General features: G+C 37.3%; 2 protein-coding genes and 1 long non-coding RNA gene across 5 annotated transcripts; all 3 read right to left on the reverse strand.

Moving 5' to 3' along the window:
* Nucleotides 1-3,117: 3,117 nt before the first annotated feature.
* Nucleotides 3,118-8,345, reverse strand: LOC137024079 (uncharacterized). The gene is made up of 9 exons (XM_067391244.1): nucleotides 8,029-8,345; nucleotides 7,726-7,843; nucleotides 7,557-7,648; nucleotides 7,345-7,462; nucleotides 6,913-7,029; nucleotides 6,210-6,401; nucleotides 5,766-5,918; nucleotides 4,950-5,146; nucleotides 3,118-4,185 (listed from the first exon to the last, which is right to left on the reverse strand). Exons 1-8 carry the CDS (start codon nucleotides 8,284-8,286, stop codon nucleotides 4,950-4,952), a joined length of 1,245 nt encoding a protein of 414 aa, XP_067247345.1. The 5' UTR covers nucleotides 8,287-8,345; the 3' UTR covers nucleotides 3,118-4,185.
* Nucleotides 8,346-8,574: 229 nt separating this feature from the next.
* Nucleotides 8,575-12,486, reverse strand: LOC137024080 (uncharacterized). 3 transcript variants are annotated; one of them, XM_067391246.1, is made up of 7 exons: nucleotides 12,345-12,486; nucleotides 11,854-11,980; nucleotides 11,483-11,563; nucleotides 9,776-9,983; nucleotides 9,010-9,594; nucleotides 8,747-8,925; nucleotides 8,575-8,659 (listed from the first exon to the last, which is right to left on the reverse strand). In XM_067391246.1, exons 1-5 carry the CDS (start codon nucleotides 12,444-12,446, stop codon nucleotides 9,429-9,431), a joined length of 684 nt encoding a protein of 227 aa, XP_067247347.1. In that variant the 5' UTR covers nucleotides 12,447-12,486; the 3' UTR covers nucleotides 8,575-8,659; nucleotides 8,747-8,925; nucleotides 9,010-9,428. The 3 variants fall into 3 exon arrangements, with proteins under 3 accessions (XP_067247347.1, XP_067247348.1, XP_067247346.1); XM_067391247.1 differs by having other exon boundaries at nucleotides 8,654-8,925; nucleotides 9,010-9,242; nucleotides 9,418-9,594; XM_067391245.1 differs by having other exon boundaries at nucleotides 8,654-8,925.
* Nucleotides 12,487-14,296: 1,810 nt separating this feature from the next.
* Nucleotides 14,297-21,484, reverse strand: LOC137025065 (uncharacterized). Its single transcript, XR_010895831.1, has 5 exons — nucleotides 21,126-21,484; nucleotides 20,967-21,022; nucleotides 20,628-20,699; nucleotides 18,293-18,370; nucleotides 14,297-16,001 (listed from the first exon to the last, which is right to left on the reverse strand). It is a non-coding gene; the product is annotated as an uncharacterized lncRNA (long non-coding RNA).
* Nucleotides 21,485-21,600: the final 116 nt, after the last annotated feature.

Here is a 21,600-nt window from a genome sequence, read left to right on the forward strand (position 1 = left end):
AACTTGATTTCGAGTTCTGTTGTCTGTGCTTTTCAAGTTAATTAACCTCACTGTCTACTGTTAAGAAAGGCTTGTTTGAGAATTATGAAGCTTGAATATGGTTCAACAATAAGTGACCATCTTCATACTATTACATTCTCTCTTCCACACTCTCACTCTCTTCCACTCCAAACTTGTCAGCTGTTGGCGTTTTACTTCTTAAACCAATCATATTTTCGTCTTAACCCTCTTGAGCCAAACGTGTCATAGTTGTTAAAGTTTAAAGCTGTTCCTTAGCTGCTGTCAGTTGTCATTTCAGGCAAATCGACAGGACCCTCTTCCACCCCGTTCACCTCCAGTCATCATTGCATTCAGCTCCCATGGATCCTTCTACTGAGCTCCACATTCATCCAGATCTCAGCATTGCTATTCAGCCCTGCATCACCACCATTGCCTAGACTCCATGCCAAAGAATATATCAACTTGGTTTCAACTTATGCATCTTGTCAGTAAATTGTTATGATGACTCTTTATGCCTTTAGTGAATAAATAGGCATTTGGTGTATTTTCGTTTGTATTTTTGTCAAAGACCACAAATGCACTATAATAAAAACTTGTAAAATATTATCCTTTTTGTTTTTACTTTTCCATACATCATGTTAACTCAAAACACAATATACAGTGATATGGTTGATTAAAAATAAAAATAAATAAATAAATAAACAACTTACATTGAGCATATTTAACTGAGAAATTTGATTGATTTAGGTGGATTATTTTGAAATGACAATTTGTGGTAGCATATATTTAATTATAAATATACTTTTCTGGATCGCCATGGTTATAGCTACTATAAATTAACAGTTTTTGTCACTAGTTAAAAGAAAACTACTGATTTATTGTGAATGTCTTTATCTGTAGAGAAGGCTATCACACATTTTGGAAGTCTGGGGTATTGTTTGGCCTACTTTTGCTCCTAATGCTGACATATAAGCGCAGCGGCAGTTTATTACATTCCTAAAGGGGCTAAACAAACATGTGAAAGCCATAATTACAAAAAAAAAAAAATAAATAAAATGTTGCATTTAAAGGGTAGCGTAACTCCCGTCGATGAACACAACTCGAAGTAATTTCTACAGTACCAACCAAACTACGCCAGATGAACTGACATCCTGGCGATATTTTTCACCCTGATCATCTAAATGCAGTAGAATGTATGCTTCGGCTGTAGAAGATTGGTGATATGCATAGTAAAGACACATTTTTATAACTCTATTCCTACTCTGGAAACCGGAAGAACTACATGTATGGTGGTTGATTTGTATATTTCGTAAGAAGTTCTATGGTGCGTCTCTCGTGGGAATTGTAGTTTATAAATACATTTGAGATGGCCCTTATATGGTATGTTCAACAATAACAGGTAAATATCCCCGATGAACTGACATCCTCGTGATTTTTTCATCCTGATCATCTAAGAGCAGCAGAATGTATGCTTCGGCTGTAGGGGATTGTTGATATATAGAGTATAAATACATTTTTATAACCCTAAACTTAACCCTAAACTGGACGAACTTCAAATATGGACGCTGATTTGAACGCTTAGTAACAAGTTCATTGGCGCGTCTCTACTGGGAATTGTAGTTTTTAAAAACATTGATATATTCCCCATATTTAGAAGTTGACAGTATTAAACTGTGGATCCTCTTAAGGGTTTTAGAGGGTGGGAAAGACATTGGTGTTATCAGATTTTAAAAATATAATTGTTAAATGGGTGCAAATTGCTTGTGAGCTATTTTTGACAGCGCCCCCAGTTGGTGCCCAATAGTGACTATACTCACATGATAGTTGAGGTCCAGAGCTCTCTATAACAGCTGGTCCCATGTCTGTAGACCTTTTTGTTGCTGGATTATAAGACTTCAAACATGGTCCAAGGTCAAGGTTCAAAGATCAGTATTTGGAATGCAGGGGCCACGTAGAACCTTCATACTGACATATGTTACTCTCCAGGTTGAGACCTTTCCAATGATGTATTTGGTTTCGCTCTAAGTTTTAATTTTCTCTTTACATTTGCCACAAGCTATCCCAGGCCTACTTTCAGAGAGCACTTTGAAGGTCCTGTATATAAAAAAGAAGCTTTTTGTTTGGTTTTCCTTTTTATGTGAAAATAGTGACCAAAATGAGTCACCTTCAAAGTTTGAATCTGTTTTATTAGCTAATTTGGTTCAGTCCTTCATAAATGTTTTAATTATCACAATTTCATGAACAGACTTTGCTTAATCATAGCTTCACAGAACCCCTTTGACAAAAATTAATAAGTTGTTTGACATGGCCTAATTTTTAACCTTATTTTCATGATGACATGCAAGATCTATGTTTTCAGTCTCAACCCAAGTACTTCAGGCTTTCCTCCACACCTGTAGTAATGCACTGGATGGTCAGCAGAATTGTAATTTAAAAAGGCGATTCATTTTGGTCACTACTTCTGCAAGTTTATTACAAGGATAAACCCCTTGAGATGAACCATCTAGTTTTCAAGGGGGTCCTTATCACATATCAGGGAAGCAAACAGGTGGGGGAAAAGGGTGAGAACATTGCACAGGGCAGGGATTTTCGCACTGATTTTTTTTTTTTTTTATAAAGTTATTTGCTTTACATGCTCATTTGTAGTTACTTCAAGGGATTTTTTTCATGTATTATTGTTACCCTGTATGTCGATAACTGTAATTTTTCACAAAAAATTAACATATTGTTGTAACATTTTACCAAAATCAATATTTGGTTACCCCTGTAAGGGTCTAGCCACTCCCCACCACACCAACTTGTTTCCCTAAAAATGCCAAAATACATGCAGTAATTGTATAAATACTAATATAAATTATGCATACATTAACATGCATATACACCAGATACACATTACTTCTATATCTCAAGTGTAATGCCAGGAGCAGTTTGTAAATAACTAAAAAGACCTGCCTTAAAGTAATGTATTAATAATGCAGTATGATGTCAAATTAAACAAGATTACACATATAAATATGCTTAATTTGTTTCTTTCTCCAGCTATTTCCTTTCATCAACCTTAAAACTTTTTTTTAAATAATGTATTGAAAAATAAAAACATAAAATGCTCATCTTTGGAAATAATTTATTGAAAATACACCAAATGCATATTTGTCACACATGTCATACGGTTGTATTTAATGATACTGGACTGAGGTTAAGTTAACTTGAAAAGCACCAACAAAACAGCGAATCAAGTTATCTCTCAACTGTAATAATATACAATATAAAGTATAATCATAGCATACAAAACAGTGTATTTTTCTGTTACATACAAGCTAATGCATTATACAAGTACTTAATATATAAGCTAAATCTGCTGTACCAATGTACAATGTGCTTGTAAGGACAAAACAGACAGTGACAGATAAATTGTCAACAAATTTACCATCTTTAAAGGCGCTCTAAGCGATTCTGAGCGGAGTAACTTCCTGTTGACTTTCGAAGTGTTGTCAAACAAAACAGAGGATAGCTAGACCCTCCCTCCTACTCCTCCTGGCCCTCCCCTCCGTGCTTCCTGAAACAGTCATGAACGCGCATTTAAAATGTAAGTAGCTTGCGTATTGACGCTGCTTTTCGGTTATTGGCTGGAGCATGTTTATTATGTTAAGTGGTCCAGGCTGCACCAGTTTGTTTTTATTGCAGTTTTTGGAGCTTTTGGCGACTACAGAGACCGCGTTTTTTTACAGTGTGTTCAGGGGACAGGCAGATAGGCATAGTGAGGAGATGTTTGCGGTATGTGACAAAAAAAAACATCATGAGGTTAACAAAACTGACAAGATTCATTGCCTGCGAAGCTTGAGATTGCCCAGCAATATACTTAGAAATCTGTTCATAACATTTGTCGTATACAAGTCAAAAGTTTGGCCTGACATTGACGCACACAGGATCATCACATTCAAAGGGGAGTCTCTCTTAAAGAAGATTTTTGGCTGAGATTGGCAAACCAATACTAAGAGGTTTGTGCATCTTCAAGGATCATTAATGTGGTTACTAAATTGCTTGGTAATCTACATACAAAGGTTGAATTTTCAACAATATAGGATGCATACATATTTTGATGTGGTTAATCAATCAGCATACTAATAATATACAGATATAGGGCGAGTCCATTTCCTTCAACACAGTCCTTTGTGTAGCTTCCATCTGGGAAAATACAGAAAAACAAAAAAGCAAGAGGTAGGATAAGAAGTTGAAGTTCAACTATTTTAGAATGAAGAAGGTGTGTAAAGCATTAATAAATACACAAATAAATTAAGAGTAACAGTAACAGGGGGTATTCCATCAATGCAGCTAATGTAAGCTGTCCACTTGAAAAAGCCTGGCTTAAATTAACACTGCACATTTTCACAGCAGGCTCAAGCCATTGAACTAAATTATTAGCCACGTCTAGTCAACAGTGACTTTAACCAGGCTTGAATAAGCATGCATTGTGCATGTGCACAGAGTACATAAGGAGCCCTGAAGAGCTGAGTCAATTTTAAGGCTCGAGTCATACAGATAGTGCTGTTCCTCAAACTAAATGATAAACTGATCATCTCTTTCCTCCATCCAAAACTTCAACCAGCCGACAGTTTAGTGACTTGACCGGCTGACTTTACAACAAGCTGAATGGCTGCTGAAACAGGTGTTGTACCTTGCATTCGAAAACCAGCAACTGGCGAATTGTCGCCATCAGAGTCAATCTGAGAAGGGCCAGTTTACATCACTGTAATGTTCTAAAACAGTTTCATCTCATTGTGAATCTTTGGTGTGAACTGGGCTGAAGCCACAGTAATGGCATGGAACTCTTACTTGAATTATCAAGACTTATCAAAATAAGCCAGGCTTTTCCTTTATCCACCTTGATAGAACACCCCCAGTCTATTTTTGAGAACAAACAAACAAACATATGAACAAATAACATATACCTAAACTGTGTTTTCCTCTTCATCCTCACTGGTGTCTGGACTACTGAGGCCACTTGGATCTTCTGCTTCAACATGTAGAAGGACAGAGGCCTCAGGACCTAAAGCAGTCTTGTACTGTTGGAGGACAACTTGCAACCGTTCTGACACCTCTGACAGTCTTCTTCTTAAGAGGCAGCAAAGTCCCTCATTTCCCTTGTCTACATCTCAAAATACAAAAGAGATTACATTGAAGACAAACTGCTTGTTAAGATTTCTTAATGAGGCCAAAGAACTTCAATGGAGTAAAAAGATTTCATCCATTCAAATCTACATACCAGGATGGTTGGCATTTTTAATGTGTATCGTTGCCATGGTACCAGGCTAGCTTCTGTATAAACTGCCTTGAGGCATCATGATCAGGCTAACTGAGGTGACTTTATGCAGTGAGGCCCAAAGCAACAGAAAACTACAGTTGTGTTAAAGTAACACATTGTGGAGCATTCAGGTGTTACATCAAGAAATAGGTGTGTTTGATGATGCAAAATTCAATGTTCAAAATTCTATTGTTAATTTCTCCTTTTATGTAACAGCCACAGTAGTTACAACAAATACAATAAATCTATCAAGCAAATGTGAAACGTTTTAAAGCCTTACTGACTTGTTACCATCGCAAACTATAATCCCCATTTTATTATGTACAAGCCAAATGTGGCAAAAAGAGCAATAGCCCTTCTACTCCATTCAAGTTGTGTGGCTGAGACTGATAATGTTTATTTTATTTTATTTTTTTCATTTGAAATTCATACTTTAAATGGATAGTGATTTTATTCAACTTACCCTCCTCGGCCATCTTGTTCTTGAGAACCACTGCCAGGCTCTGCAACCATGTGCAGTGTTGTGCCATCTCCAATACCAAAATGCTTTTTTCCTCTTGCAGTCGCATCGCCAACATCACTTGGTCATGCAATTGTTTCTTGATTGAAATGTTGGCTAAGAATCAATAACAGTTGTATATATGCATGAGACAATCTTGCATAATAGCATTGCAATGTTTTGTAACTACAAATGTACTTTTTTATCAAATTGATACATAATAAGAAAACTGAAAATATATACAAACTAAATGAATATTACAACACTCAATATGTTACATGCATCTAAGGCATGCATGTAACATACTGAGTGTTGTAATATTCATTTAGTTTATGTGTGTTTTTTCAGTATAGTCTATACAGCAGAACTGTAAATAAATTCTTGAGAAGCATCTGGAAAATGACATACCACTGCCATGAACCTCCCACGGCCATATTTGAGACACACTGCTCTCTCCGGTAAGGGAATGCTCCACAGCAGCTACATCAATGTTTGTGGCTGAGTCTAGTACAAGACCATTGTATTTCTGCATCTCCTGAAGGAGGAGCTTTTTGTCTTCTGCCAGCTTCCTTCGAAGGCGGTGGCGAAACTTGCTGCTGTCTACAAAAATATTAAGTACAGGGATAGAAGTTTGTGACTGTTCAATAAGAAAAAATGATATTGCTCCCAAAATGTGAAAGCAAAACTGCAGTAACTGAAAACTGACGTGAAAATTATAATTTACTTTGGCAAACAGGTAACTCAAAGGTCTAGTGTGTAACATTTAGGGTGATCTATTGGCAAGAATGGAATATTTTATATATATATATATATATATATATATATATATATAGATATATATATTTAGTAATAAGAATTCTTAAGAGTATTACTTTATGTACACACTTTATGTAGTTACTTTTTAAAAAATAAATAAATTAATAAATAAAAAGTATAATAATACTATTACAATTTAAAATAAAAAATTCTACAGACTGGACAATTAAAGAACAGAATTCAATGATTGAGCTTAACTGCTACAGCATTATATACTAATTCTATGTAGTTGTTGGTGGAGTAGGATGCATACAGTAGCTTGATTTCATCAATCTATTATATTATATAGTTATACCATTCTGGCGGTAGAGAGTTTGCTTCCGCTGCCTCACACTAAGGTAAAGCCCCTCGATTGACTGCTGAAGACCTCTGTGTGTGGTGCCTTGAGTGGCATGAGATGTATCTGGTGTCTCTGTAGAATTAAGAGTGAAAACAAATTCACTGTTAAAACAACACAGAACTGTTTCAGTGTTTGAATTTATACATAAAACTCATTTTAATCCAACTTCATTGAACTTGGTATGTGCATTTCCTGCAGGGAAACTGGAATATAAAATAAACCAGACATATATATGTGGCATAACATTGGATGGTGGTCTCTGGTGGCAGGTGATGTCACCAACTGTTGTAATCCATCGATGATCAGCCTACTATCTTTAGCTGCTCTTTAATATCAAACTTAAAATTTCAAATAGTAGTGAAAAAGGAAATTTGTTGTTTCTTTTACCATCAGCTGCCCATTCCTTCACATCAGAGAGCCACTGTGACACCAATTCATCTGTGCAATGTAGCTCTGTTTTGAGTGCAGCTAGCCTTGCAGTCTCATCCTGGAGTCTCTGACAAGTCTGATAAACAGTGTTAATAATACAATAATCAGGATAAAAACTTGCCAAGTGCACACAACAAAAGGACACACAAAACAATTATTAGTAGACTTACCTTCACAAATCTTGTGGAAAGTGCCTGATGTAGAGAGAGACTTTTTTTGTGGTTCCACCCCATTGCATGCAAAGCAACCATGTCCACCCGTGCTGTTGAAAGCAAATAATGAGGTTATGATGCTTAATCTAATAAAAGTATGTAGGAATTGTGCAAACACTTTGATCACCTGCTTTGGACATATATTTGGTAGTCAGGGCACAACGTGACAGGTAGCTGTTCACTTGCTCCACCTCCTCTCCGGCTGTTGTTCCTGCTCCTTCCTGGTTCCTACCACTCCATTTAATCTGTTAGTAAAGGGTGGAAGAAATTCAAATCAATTCAAGTCAATTTTATTTATATATCCCAATAATCACAAATTGCCTCAAAGGGCTCTACAATCTGTACAAGAAATTGTTAAGCAAAAAGGCTACCTAGTATAGTGCTTGTAAACATTACAAATGTACATATGATGCAAATATATTATACATACCTCACACTTTGTAGCATGGGCTCGAGCATGCATTATGCTGAGGAAGGGTTTCATCTCGGTGAGCTCCTGAAGGGCAGGAAGGACTCGAGCAGCTTTCTCCAAGTATGGCCAGTATTTGCAAGCCACATCCATAGCAAAGAATTTTGCCTTGGCTGGCATGAGCTCCTTCTGAAGATACAGGGGGTAGGCAAATATCTCCCCTCTGTACATATTAAGGGCTTTCAGAAGGAACCCATGGCGACACACAGCAACCTCCATCCCCTCTTCATCCAATTTGGAAGCCCTCCTTGAAGTCTCCCTCGCTGCTGTCCACTGGGAGTCCCCACATGTGCCTCTTCCCTGTGTCTATGACACAGATAACAAACACAACAAATCAAATAAAAGCAATGGAGTCTTACCATATATAGCATTTATTCTCTCAGTTTGATTTTAGAGTAGTTGGTAGGCAGAAGTAGTTGAAGTGGGGAGGAAATCCAGGTCGGACACATATGGTTATTTTTGTAACAACTATTTTGTCAAGTTAAAATTAAAACTTGCATTTCTCACTGCTTTCTGTATGGTGTCGACAAATGTAGACACCGCACTGTCTTCAGCCACAAAGAGCCCTTTAAAAAAACCAGGATCATCAGAGCTGAGGAAGAAAGACAAATAGAGAATCCATCGATTATATATATAAAGTAAATAAATAAATCAATAAAAAGACTGAAACAAAAACCACCTTGTGTTTTGTTGAAAGTGATATAGCTTTCTGTTGCCATCGGCGGAAACAGCCAGCATTTCCGGCGTGCAGGCTGGGCAGGTGAAAGGAGCACTACAGCAGAGCTGGTCTTCCTCAAAAGAAGCGTAGGAAAACTCCAAGAAGCTCCGCTGCAGTGCATCGCCGTTGATATATCCAGACTGGAAGATATATAGAAAGAAATAGTATTTGTGATGTTGCCTGCTTATGTTATAAGTAATAACAGTAATAACAATTACACTTACTCTTCCTCCACACTTAGTCCGATGCTCCAGAAGCTTTGCAAAGGCTTGTCTGGAGAATCCTGGAGCGATGACCTTGAGCTCCTGAAAGGAGCTCAGGAGGTCCAGTGTATACAGCGTTGAATTGCTGACAGAGGCTGGCCAATATCCACTCCTAAGGAGGTCCTTCGAATCAGGAGTCCACTGCTGCTGGCATGTTTGACATTTATATAGTGGCTGATGCAAGTCAAAACGCCCTTGGAACAAAAAAGTAAATTTAAAAAATAATAAATACACATTTACCACATACTTTATTTTACAACAGTTAGTTCATTCTGCACATTGTGAATGGTTGAGAGACATTGCTTAAGTTCCTATAATCCCAGTATAGCACTCATACTTCTTGAGAAGCCTCACACCAACATTGTTTACATTTGTCTAATTCACCAAATTTCAAACAGCTGTGTCGATTGGACTTCAACCTGGAAGCATGCAAAGGATGTTACTGCTTTGCAACAGCTAACTATTTTTTTTGTTTGAGGCTGTTTTTTGTGATGTAATACATCACAGTCCCCACAGAACCAATCCTCAGGAAGACACTCTCTGCACCTAGGGAGGAAAAAAAAAAACATTCTAATATAATACATTATTTCAGGTGAATAATTTATTTCAAATTTACTTTGATTAGTTCTGATCTGATTTTATAGGACTGCTCAGTGTTTAGCACTATCACTTAATTCTTAGCAAACAGACCCTGGGTAATGAAAGTTTAATATTATTGAAAACCAACCTAATAACAGCAGGCTTGTGGCAAAGGCAACACGAGGGATGACCAACAGCCTCCTTTGCGATAAGGCATCGTAGGTGGTATGGTCTTGCCTCTTTCCAGCGCTCTGAGGCTTTCTGCTGCCGAAAAGACCATGATGAAGCAGAGCTTCTTTGAGGCTCAGCAGAAGGACATGATGCCAAAATGTTTGAGAGCCTCTCCATATTTTTCTCTGTAAAGAAAATACAAAATAAAGCTGTAAAGGACGATTTAGATGAGGACCAATTAAAAGTCAACTGATCAATATTTTGAATAAACTTTCATAATTCAGTATCAAACTGGACCAAATCTTTACTACATTGTGTTCTTAATCCATCTACTGCACTATCAGTTTTGTCTTTAATTACTTTAATTTTACATGAATTTTAGATTTAAAGGGCACCTATTGTGCAAAATTCACTTTTACATGGTGTTTGACCATAAATGTGTGTTGGCAGTGTGTGAGCAAAACCACCCTAGAATGAGAAAAATCCACCCAGTGTTTTTTTTACAATCTCAATAATTCATAAGCACTGTCTCAGAACGCCCTGTTCTAAGATTGCTCTCACTGTGACGTAGAATTGCGCTAAGCCCCACCCACATGGTTTGATTGACAATCTGGTGGCATAGACCCCGCCGTCGGTGATCTGTCAACCATCCTCCATTGTTTCAACGACAGCCGGTAATGTCTCCTAAGAAACATAAGTGTTCTGTTGTGGGATGTAATAATGAACATAGTAGTTTTCACTTACTTCCGACATCAGAGCCACTGAAAACGCAGTGGATGGATTTTATTTACGAAGGAAAGGCGCCACTCAAAATTCCAAAATACGTTTATGTTTGCGCGAATCATTTTTTGACTGACTGTTTTGAGAACGAGGGTCAATTCAAAGCAGGTCTTGCTTCAAAGTTAATCCTCAAGTGTGGATCGTTGCCTACTGTTCGCAATCCAACGTCACCTCCAGAAGAAGTAAGTGTATTTAATGTTTTTTGAGCAAATAGTCATTTCAGTCGATGTCAGCCAATTCAATAACAAATGCGTCTAAAGTTGTTGTCATCGTCGTAGAATGTCTGTGTATATAATTTAAACCTTGTTTGTATACTGTGTATCTAACGTACTTAGCAAACGTTATCACATTATTTGTGTTTGTAGTTTCAAAAAATTGCACGAACGTTATCACAGTGTGTGTGTGTGTGTGTGTTGCACATCCATAATTGCAAAGGGGACGCGATTAAAACTTTATAAGTACATAAATGTATCAAATAACCATTCAGAGACGTCCTGCTCCATTCTCAATTGTGTTTCTTCTGCCGGAGTCTCTTCATCATCTGGGTCTGATTCCGGTTCAAACATGTACAGCTGAATGCCATACAAAACAGCGGGTCTCTCACTCTCAGCCATTCTGCTTCTACCGACTGTTTATTGCCATAGGTATGCAAGTTACGCCCTCATCCAAAGGCAGGGCGGGGATATGCAGCTCATTTATATTTAAGGTGGTACACACCAAAACAGCTCTTTTTAAAACAGGCCCCAAAAATGACATTTTCAAATGGTTATAATAAATTAACTGTGGGGTATTTTGTGCTGAAACTTCACAAATACATTCTGGGGACACCCAAGACCAATATTACATCTTGTAAAAAGGGGCATAATAGGTGCCCTTTAAACATAAATTCATCACTGTTATTTACCAAATTCCTCTTGAGGATTTAGTATTTCGGAGGGAACCTCCACACTGGATGACAGGGAACACTCAACCGGGGGGTGTGTGACTGTGAAACACAGAAGAATAACAACAGGTTAGGCTATAACTGCATTCATGTTCTTTCTTTTTTTTCAACCTACTGTATATACTGAACAATTTTTGAAATCAGACATATTTCTGTTAAGTACTTGGTAATGTCTTCTATAATAGTGCCACAAAAAGGTTTATGAACTTTTTAATGTCTTTTTGGATACTGGAGTATATTAAATTCTCAACAATCAATTACAGTGTTCTAATTTCAGTTGGTCCACCATTATATAATAAATTCCAACAAACGTCAAATAATTCACATATAACCTGTAGCTGAGGCTTGCCGTCGCCCTCCTCGCCTTCCCCTCGGCTTGCCACGACCTACAAAGACCTTTTTAGAGGTCCGTGGAGGGTCTCCTCCAGAGCCTGCACGTTTCCTCTCCAAAGCTGCTCTCTGTGTGTTGGAGTGAATATTTCTTGTAAGACTGATGTTGTTAAATGTACTGGAACCAAAAGAAATGTAACTAGTGAAAAGAAAACAACAGTGTGTTAGTAAGGTGTTAACGGCTTGAATGAGCCTTGGCATAGAAGTCTCTGTAACTCAGGGGGATGGAGCTCCATTCTTTCAAAATATATTCCCTCATTTACATATGCCACAGAGCATGATAGGATGTTAATTGCTAAACTGCATCATGCAATATACCTGTCTGAAATCTAATACACTCATCCTTCCACATTGATTATGTTTTTACTTCAATTTGTCCCCCATCTGTATGTTATGTATGTATAAAATGATTGAGGTGTATAAAAACTCTAACCCTGGCTTCAGCTAGAACGTGGTCATGTTTCAGTTCAAGAGCCATGCGTCTCCCCTCTTGGTAATGGGGGTCCTGTGAGTCAAGGATATGTCTGGTGGCCATTGCAACACAGACAGATACAAACAGACAGAGACAGATAAGACAGACAAGTAGACAAAGACAGAAAGAGAGGAAAAATTGAGAAATAGAGAAATTGAGATTGAAAAGATTGAAGAGATGGATAGAAATATAGATGGACAGAGAGGTTGTGAGAGATAGAGATAGAAAATGATGAAGATAGATAGAGGTTGGCTCTTAAAAGTGCCTTTGGGTTTTGGGAATCAGGTGTATCTATAGGGTGAAGGTGAAGTTTGACAGGATCTGCAGGAGAACAGAAAATGTTAATTATATAGTGAAGGCTAGATATGTTGAAAAAAGGTTTAAAATGTGTACCCCGATAGTGAGAGATACCAATTTTCATAAAAAATTTTTTTTTTCTTAAAATAAATCAATAAAATTCACGTTTTTCCCATTTTCTGTATGACTGCACAAAAGGCGCGTCTTTTATCTTCTTCTTTTTTTACTGTTAATATGGAAACCAATGGTCGGCCTTTAATTCGTTGCTCTAACACGTAACATGTAAACCATGTGAGTCTAATGGCAAGAAAAGTATCATATATAACATTTAAACAAATTTGATCATTACATTCAAGTCTCGTGGCTTACCTGGAAAGTGGTTCGAGCGCAATGACGGAGAATTCGCGGCCTGCAGAAATCACCCAATCGCGAAGCGGACTGGCTCCGTCTCCATAGCAACGGATGCTGAGGCTCACGGGTAATGCGGGCGTCCACTAATTAATTTAATTTATTTTTTATTTTATTTTAATTTAATTAATAACCACAACTAATCCCCCGTTCTCACAATAGAAGGAGAATCAAATAAAACGGATGGTCATGAACATCGTATTGTTGAATTATCAAGCACACTTTCGTGTTTGTGTGTTGAAAGAAAGATGAGGATCTCATTAAAAGAGAATCGGCGGTGGGTCATCAGGTAGTTTTATCTACTTTAACATAGTAAAAGTAGATAAGGATCATGGGTAGGCTACTGTAATATTTAGTCTACTGTTCGATTTGACACACCAAATAGATAGAAAAACGGCATTTCTCAGAAAAGAAACCGTAAGGTTATAGCCTACAGAATATAAAGCAATAAACACAAGGATAAAATCTCCTGGTTAAATGTTGAGTAATGTAGTGCTTAAAGTTTAAAAATGAATAACAAATGAGAAAAAAACAATGCTTCCCAGTGGCAGAAAGAAAAACGTGGTGCAGACACGAAAGATGCCTCCTATTGAAATACATTAGATCGAAAGTCGTGCTGAGTGACACGAAAAAAGAGGAAATTCGTGTCCACGAACACGAACCAATAGATTAAATTTCGTGACTATGTCACGAACTGCCGTGAGACTGGGTTGGCTGATGATGACACAGCTGTTTCATGATTGGCCGGATTCACCGCATGACAACGATCACGTGTGTTTCGTGTTTATTGTCACGCCTTCAGCTCCACTAATGCTCAAAAATCTGTTTTTATAACAGTTAAAGCTCTTTTCATGTAGTCGCGATGTTGTATCGTGTCATGTTTATCAAAATAAAATGGATAAAAAACAATTAAGACCCCACTACATTGTTATTTAAACTTTATACTTGTAAAAACAGACACTGTAAGCAGTACATAAAGTTTTGAATGAAAAGGTCTCTGAAACATCAGTGTATTAGTCAAATATTGCATTTATTTCACTTCAGCTGTGAGCGTCATTACGAGAAGCAGAAAGTGTCCGACTTCACGTCTCCGTTTTCAGCTCCTCCCCGCCTGCACGCGGCTAATCTCGCCGATCGGTTACATCTAGCCGCAGCCGATGTCGAACACACCTTGCGTCATACGTTCCCTAAGTTCATGTATTTAAGGTGCATTCACGCGACCTCGTAATTCCTGTAGTTACGAGATTCTAGCTTGTAAAAAGCGTTCACGTCCTCGTAGAGCTCGTAATTACCCACTGAGCAAAGGGACGTCCAAAAGACGTCATTTCGACGTCTTTGTCGGACGTTGAAAAGACGTCCCCAGAAGAGCCAGAATGAAAGTTATGACGTCTTTTTTCGACGTTGTTTGGATGTCCAATATTGACATCTATAGGATGTCTCAAGAAGGTTAAAATTTAGTTAAAATGTGTTACAAAATCAGCTACAGACTCACTTTAGACATCATTTATACTGCTTCTGCGTCAAATAAACAGTTACACTTTGCATTCAATTAAAACATTTATTTCAATGTAAACTCCATATGTAATTGTGTGTATGTGTATACCCAGAAATAACAAAAACATATAATAGTGGGTTAAAAAAACATATTTTACGAGCAATTCCATGCAAATATCAATCTTACTGAAACATTTTTTGTGCATTTAGTTCTGTATTTTACAGCATTAGCTGTGTTTTAATAGAAATTTGAAGGAAATAGCTATTATCCACCACATATGAGGGATACACTTAGCAAAATTACATCTTTATCCAATATTGCATTTTTAGATAAATATTTGTACCTTAATTATATAATAAATAAATTAATGATCAGTTTTTTTATGACAGCATATGTTTACATGATCTTGATCAATAACACATATGATCAACAACGAAATTGATGTGTCGGTCAGTTAGATCATTTTAAAATTTCAATAGCCACAACTTATAGGTTGCAAGTGCGTCTGTCTCTGATATGAAAATTTATTTTAATATGGATCGCACACTTTAACGTTGACCTAGATAAATGTGCACGTTAGTGTTAATGTATTAATTTAAGTATTAATGCACTTACATGACATGGAGGCACCGGCGAGATCACTTGCATTTTATTCCTGACATTTCCCCGACACAATAATTATTTGGCTATTTTTGTCGGAGATTTCCAGCAAGCTTTCTGCATGCGCTTGAGCGCGTATTAAATTATGCCTATACATATCAAAGGTTCATTATGGTTTATTATATTAATGTAATATATAGTCGACTAGAAAATTTTTATAGTCAGATAAATTCCGCTTTCAAAACCATCACGTCTGTAACATTGATCTTTCCTAAATGCGAAAACGCAAATCAAAATAAAATAGATATTTTATGTTCTGTGAAGAGTCAACCAATCTCCATTTGGTAGATACTGTTGCTTTAGGTTTGTGCATTGTGATGCACATTAAGTCAACAAAATATGTTGTCTGTTTTTTTTTGTCACGTCCGCAAAGCAAGTGTATTTCCCTTATCTAAAATATAAAACACAGTTATAGGCTGAAATTTTTCTGATGTCTAGACTCTATTTTCAGGGGTTTAGAAAAATATAAACAGATGATTCAATATATTGGTAATGAATACATTCTATAAATATTTATATTTCAAGTTATGCCCGCAAATGTCACATCCATAATGCTGGAATTGCTCGTACATAACATTTAGAAACAACATAAATAACAAATAACAAACAACAATCCATAACATTCTTATGAAGTCTTTTTAAAAATATTATTGTGTGCGTCCCACTCCTTCCTTTCTTGATGCGCATGAAGGTGCTCAGAAGCATGTTTTTTTATCATCTCCTCTCAGTTGCATCTTGACTAAATTTCATTACTGCATCTGTATAGGATTGGAAAGACAGAAATTATAAATATGCAAAAGCAGCCTGTTTGTCATACACCAAGTACACATTTATATATTAAGAAAATGGCAAGGTTTAAAATCACTTCATAAATTCATAGCTTTTGCAGCACTGCACCAACTGTACTCTATTTTCCTTTGCCTCATGATTTTTATTTACAATAATGACATCCGATGTACAGAAGCCAATGGCATGTCTTAGTGGCACGTCCAGTCTGTATTGGCAGTGTCAGTGGCTATTAGGTTTGTAACGGTTAGAATTGCTCACGGTTCGGTTTGTATCGTGGTTTCAGTACAGTTCTGTATGTGCCATTCAGGGAAAAAAGGATTACCATCAAATAAAAATAAAAATCAGAACAAAGAATCTACAATCTACTACAAGCAACAGCACAAATAAATTCAATAGAGCAAAAGATACAAACTTTGCTTTTGGTGTCTTCATTTAAAAGGCCCTCTATGGTTCAACCCCAGAGATATGGAGATCTTAATGTGGCTCCATGAGTAAATTGGTAAAATGTACACATTTTCAGTGGTCAAAAACCAAATGTGGGTCACTTTGCATACAGCTGATACTTTTTTTGTTTTAAAGAGCAATGTCTGAAGAACAAATAATGTTGAAACTAGAAATGTATTTTCTATCATCTCAGTTGCATAGAACATACCTGAGTGCCATAAATACACTTTTTCCAAAGTTTGCATGCCTGCAAATTATTGAAGATATCTTAAAATCCTTCTTAATATCCTTCTAGATTCTCATTCTTAATAAACTTTACTTTGAGAAAGAGAGGAGAAAGAGACGAAGAGAAAGTAAAAGTAAGTAGACAAGGAAGACCCCTACAAACTATCCCTGCGTCTCAATCAGCTCCCTAGCTTCCTAGATCGTGTATCAGTATACCGTGTAAATGAATGTGGCCGACTCCCTGATCAGTGCCCTAACTATTGAACTAGGGAGCTGATTGAGACACGCTATGGGTGCTCTGCCAGTTCTTGGCCACACCAATAGATGTGTATTATTTCTGTATTTTTACTGTTTGTTTTTTTTCTTTTACATCCAAGAAATATAGTTGAGAAAGTCTATTTAATGTCTATTCACTACCGTTCACTTGCACTACTGTCATTGTGACTTATTCGCACTACCGTTTCTGACTACCATCTCTCATATGTTATAAATATGCCATTTTATATCTGCATTTTTATCTTATTTAACTTTATTAAAGGTGCTACAGAGGATGTTTTGTTTTATACATTTTTGCAATATTACTTGAAACTGTCTTTACTAACTGATAAAAGACTATTCATTAGGTGCACTGAAAGGAATAATATCAATATACATCATCTGTGCATGAGGTAGGGCCTTAAAAACATCAGCCAATCGTTTACGCGACCATCGCATAAACGATTGGCCCTCTGGCTTGTCAATCACTGCCATTATATTCCTTGTGAGAGACGTGCGTGGATTGACCCTCTTGGCCAATCATGGCAGTGTATAAAACAAAACATCCTCTATAGCACCTTTAATATCATAAATATTTTATTTGCACTAACGTTAAGCACAAGCGCCACATACTGTCACATTGCTTGGGTATGATCACACAAAACATCTCGAAAAATGCTGGCGATAAGCGTGTGCGATATTCGTCCCGGTGTGTACAGGCCTTGAGAATCTAGAAGGATATTAAGATATCTTGAATACTCTTAGGATGCTTTCACACTGGCAGTTTAGTTCGAAACGGGGCACGGTTCGCATGAAAAGTTGAGGCAAAAAACACAAGTGCTTGGCATATAATGAAACAAAGATTTCTGAAGTCAAATTGTCATTTTGACCCCCTCTACAAAATAGTGGATTACTCAGTAAATGAGTAATGAGTTCATGGTCAGGGACTATTTTTCCCATCGGAAGGAATGCTTTAGTGAAAGTTTACTTCATAAAAGTTGCATTGATGCATATTTTTGGCTTTAATATTTGTATTGTGTGGTATCCGTTTTATAAAAGCAATAAGGTACTCAAGGCTAGTGCTGTATCATGAATAAGTCACGGTTGAAGGGGTTACTCCGCTTCACCGCGTGCCTAACAAATGCCCTTCAGCTGTGACTTAGTCATGATACAGCACAGCCTCGAGTACCTTATTGCTTATTTTCATCACTATTTATATTTGTCTTTCTACAAAAAAAAAAAAAAAAAAATTAACAAAATCAAAATTTTGAGCTGGGGACCTCTAATTGATTTGACACAAAATGACAGACAAGTGTAAGTTTGAGATTTTACTTACTAGCCATATTGTTCATAACTTGGAGATGTTATCTGACAGGAGGTCCATTCAACTCTGCTGGCATCAGCATGGAAGAATCTAGGAACATAAGTGATTTGTCAACAATATTATTATATAATGTTAGGTTTCTTGGAAATACAGTACCATGCGAAAGTTTGGGAACCCCTTGCAGAATCTTTGAAAATGTGAATAATTTTAACAAAATAAGAGAGATCAAAGATATTTACGTATAGTCCACAAGACAAAAAAATTGCTGAATTTATTAAAATAACCTGGTTCAAAAATTTGGGAACCCTTGGTTTGTCACAGTCACCAGCACCGGCACTACGTTTCCCAGCATCCCTCCTGTTCCTCACCTGCACACGATCATCAATCACCCGCACCTGATTCCACCATCATTACCACTCATCAGCACTCCCTTCATAAGCAGTCACCATCCTCACCACAGTGTCTGGTCTCGTATGTTCCTTGTGTTGTTGCGTTTTACCTGTTCCTGTATTATCTCCTGTTGGATTACTAAGTAAAGACTTGTTTCAAAAAAAAATTATTTTCTTCGTCGTGTGTTCCTGCGCAAGCAACCCGTTACAGAAGACCGGACTTCTCAAATGGATGAATGGGAAAAATTCATCACCGTGGCACAGGAGAGCCACAGTTTCCTATCTTTTTCGTCTGCGTTTTCTCACCTTGCCATCACCAGCCTGCTGGAGGATGAAACCCTGAAGACCTTGTTCTAGATCAGGGTGAACTTCCACGGCTCCAGCAACCTCCCAGACACCACCAGCTTGAACTGGAGGGAAACCTCGTTGAAGTGTCTAGAGAGCAAACGGCCCCGATCCAGAAACGTGCCCAGCCCAGTTCTCAGTTAGCGACCCACCACAGATGGAGTGAACGACTCCGCCGTGACGTCAGAGCCCGCATCAGGAGGAGCGGCCGAGCATGACCCCGTAGCCTGAGGGGTTTCCATCTGAGGACAGGTCTGAGCCGGCAGTCCCATTCAGCGGCGAGCCCTTGCTCTCTGGCCCTCCACCCCTACTGCTCCAGCAAGCTCCGCCCTCCCTCAGGCTCCGCCTCTGCCCTCAGTATCTCTGCATCCATCTCAGGGGGTCACCATCCTGACTGGGGACTGGGCCACCACCTGGCTCATCCTCCAGCTCGACCGTCCTTCTCTGTACTGTCACAGTCACCTGCACCGGCATTACGTTTCCCAGCATCCCTCCTGTTCCTCACCTACATATGATCATCAATCACCTGCACCTGAAGACCATCACCATCATTACCACTCCCTTCATAAGCAGTCACAGTGACTGTATGATTTTGAGTTTTTTTTTTTTTCTTTTTTTTTTCCCCACACTGAGGACAACTGAGGGACTCAAACACAACTATTAAAAAGGTTCAAACATTATCTGATGCTCCAGAAAGAAAACCCGATGCATTAAGAGTCGGAGGTGTGAAAACTTTTGAACAGGATGATGTCCAAATTTTTCTTTGAGGGTTTTTTTTTTTTTCCCATTTATTACTGCCACAGAATTAAGTACAATATTCCTTGATCTTCAAGTTCAAAAGGTTTTCACCCCCTGACTCTTAATGCATCGTTTCCTTCTGGAGCATCAGTGAATGTTTGAACCTTTTTTAATAGTTGTGTTTGAGTCCCTCAGTTGTCCTGTGTGAAAATACAGATCTCAAAATCATTCAGTCACTGCTGGAAAGGGTTCAAATATGCCAAAAAATGCTTAAACTGAAGAATCTGCAGGACCTGGAGGATTTTTCTGAAGAACAGAGCTCAGTTTAACTGCTCAGAACAGACTCCTGAACAACCATCACAAAACAAAAAAACAGTCTTGGATCATCCAGATAACCACACACAGTATTGAGAATCAGTGGTTCACATACTTTTGAATGGGGTTATTTTAATAAATTCAGCAATTTTCTTTTGTCTTGTGGACTAAATGTAAACATATTTTGTGTAAAATATCTTACTCTGGACAGTACTAAATAAAAATAACATGCATTTTGTATAATCCCTGTTATTTTGTTAAATTTTTTACATTTTTACATATTCTGCAAGTGTTTCCCAAACTTTTGCCTGGCACTGTAAACAAGCTTGAGCATATGTGAAATGCAGAAAAGAGAAAGAATAATATACAGAATATACAAAAAAAGGTTTAGGTTAACTTATTTAGTATTGCTCATACAGTGTCACTTACATTTGGATGTCACAACCTTCTTAAAACTATAGAAATATTTAATTGAAAAAAGCACATATACATAGTGATATAGGTGAAGTATATCGTAAAAAATAGCATATGAAGTTATTTAATGAGCTTTCTCAGTTCACCTGTTTCCTTCAGGTCAGCAGCAAGGGTGGAGCTTAATCACCCTTTGTTGTAGAGGTTTTTTTCTGTCGCTCCTAAAACCACAAAACATTTTCTAGTAATAGTTTACCATGAGAGATTAAACATGTTTGAACGAGTCTTTTCGCGCTTCATCTAAGTTACGTCACCGATTAACAGTACAGAGTACAGCGCATTATTTTAGGTCATATAAATTAGCATACTTCCAATCACCCATTGACAAATTACCAGCAAAACCTTTACAAAACATCTAATCTACACATAAGATGTGACATAAAGGCCGAATTTTAATAAACAAGAGCTCAATCGATAGCTTAGCATACCTTCTCTGAAAACGGTTGAGATGCTAACGGACTTTTTCGAAGACACTAAACCATTTCTATAAAAAGAAAATATTCAACAGCATCGTGTCAATTACAGGTAAGAAAAGTGTCCGGAACAGTTGTATGTATTATTTGTGTGATTTTATGGACTAAACTCACCTGAAAGCAGTGAAAACAACATCGAGAGATGGAGGAGTTTTTGCTGCTTGCTTGTCCATTGTTGTTTCCCCGTTTCCATGGCAACTCCGTGCTCCGCTTAACGCGCATTAAATCACACCAAATTCATGCAGCATTTACATAAATAAATACATATAGAATTAAAACATTTAACTTAAAATCTTTAAATAATTATAGCCGCTAATTTTGTGCCACCCAAAAAACTCTGGCAGGCTGATATGTTACTGTTAGCTGAAATAACCCAATGTACCTAAAACAATATTAGAAAATAATTCACAGTGACCCAATACGTGTAACTCAGTACTTGGGGTTAAAAAAAAAAAGTTTTTTAGTGGATTGTATCAAATGTTAACTTGTACAAGTTGTACATGTAATGAGAATATGACAGCAGTATTGAATGTAAATCAATGAAGTCAGTTTATATAATGTTATATAATATACTATGATATTATAATAA

The sequence above is a fragment of the Chanodichthys erythropterus genome, chromosome 8 (assembly GCF_024489055.1).
Source record: "Chanodichthys erythropterus isolate Z2021 chromosome 8, ASM2448905v1, whole genome shotgun sequence".
Classification (NCBI taxonomy): domain Eukaryota; kingdom Metazoa; phylum Chordata; class Actinopteri; order Cypriniformes; family Xenocyprididae; genus Chanodichthys; species Chanodichthys erythropterus.

Excerpts from the sequence above, each read along its gene's own strand:
- LOC137024079 (XM_067391244.1), bottom strand. The coding sequence starts at position 8,286 with ATGGAGGTTGCTGTGTGTCGCCATGGGTTCCTTCTGAAAGCCCTTAAT. Across the intron at positions 6,402-6,912 it reads AACTCTCTACCGCCAGAATG|ACAGCAGCAAGTTTCGCCAC; the intron begins GTATAACTATAT and ends ATATTTTTGTAG. Across the intron at positions 5,147-5,765 it reads GAACAAGATGGCCGAGGAGG|ACAAGGGAAATGAGGGACTT; the intron begins GTAAGTTGAATA and ends TTTGAGATGTAG.
- LOC137024080 (XM_067391246.1), bottom strand. The coding sequence starts at position 12,446 with ATGGCCACCAGACATATCCTTGACTCACAGGACCCCCATTACCAAGAG. Across the intron at positions 9,984-11,482 it reads AAATCCTCAAGAGGAATTTG|AGAAAAATATGGAGAGGCTC; the intron begins GTAAATAACAGT and ends TTTTCTTTACAG. Across the intron at positions 9,595-9,775 it reads CACAAGCCTGCTGTTATTAG|GTGCAGAGAGTGTCTTCCTG; the intron begins GTTGGTTTTCAA and ends TTTCCTCCCTAG.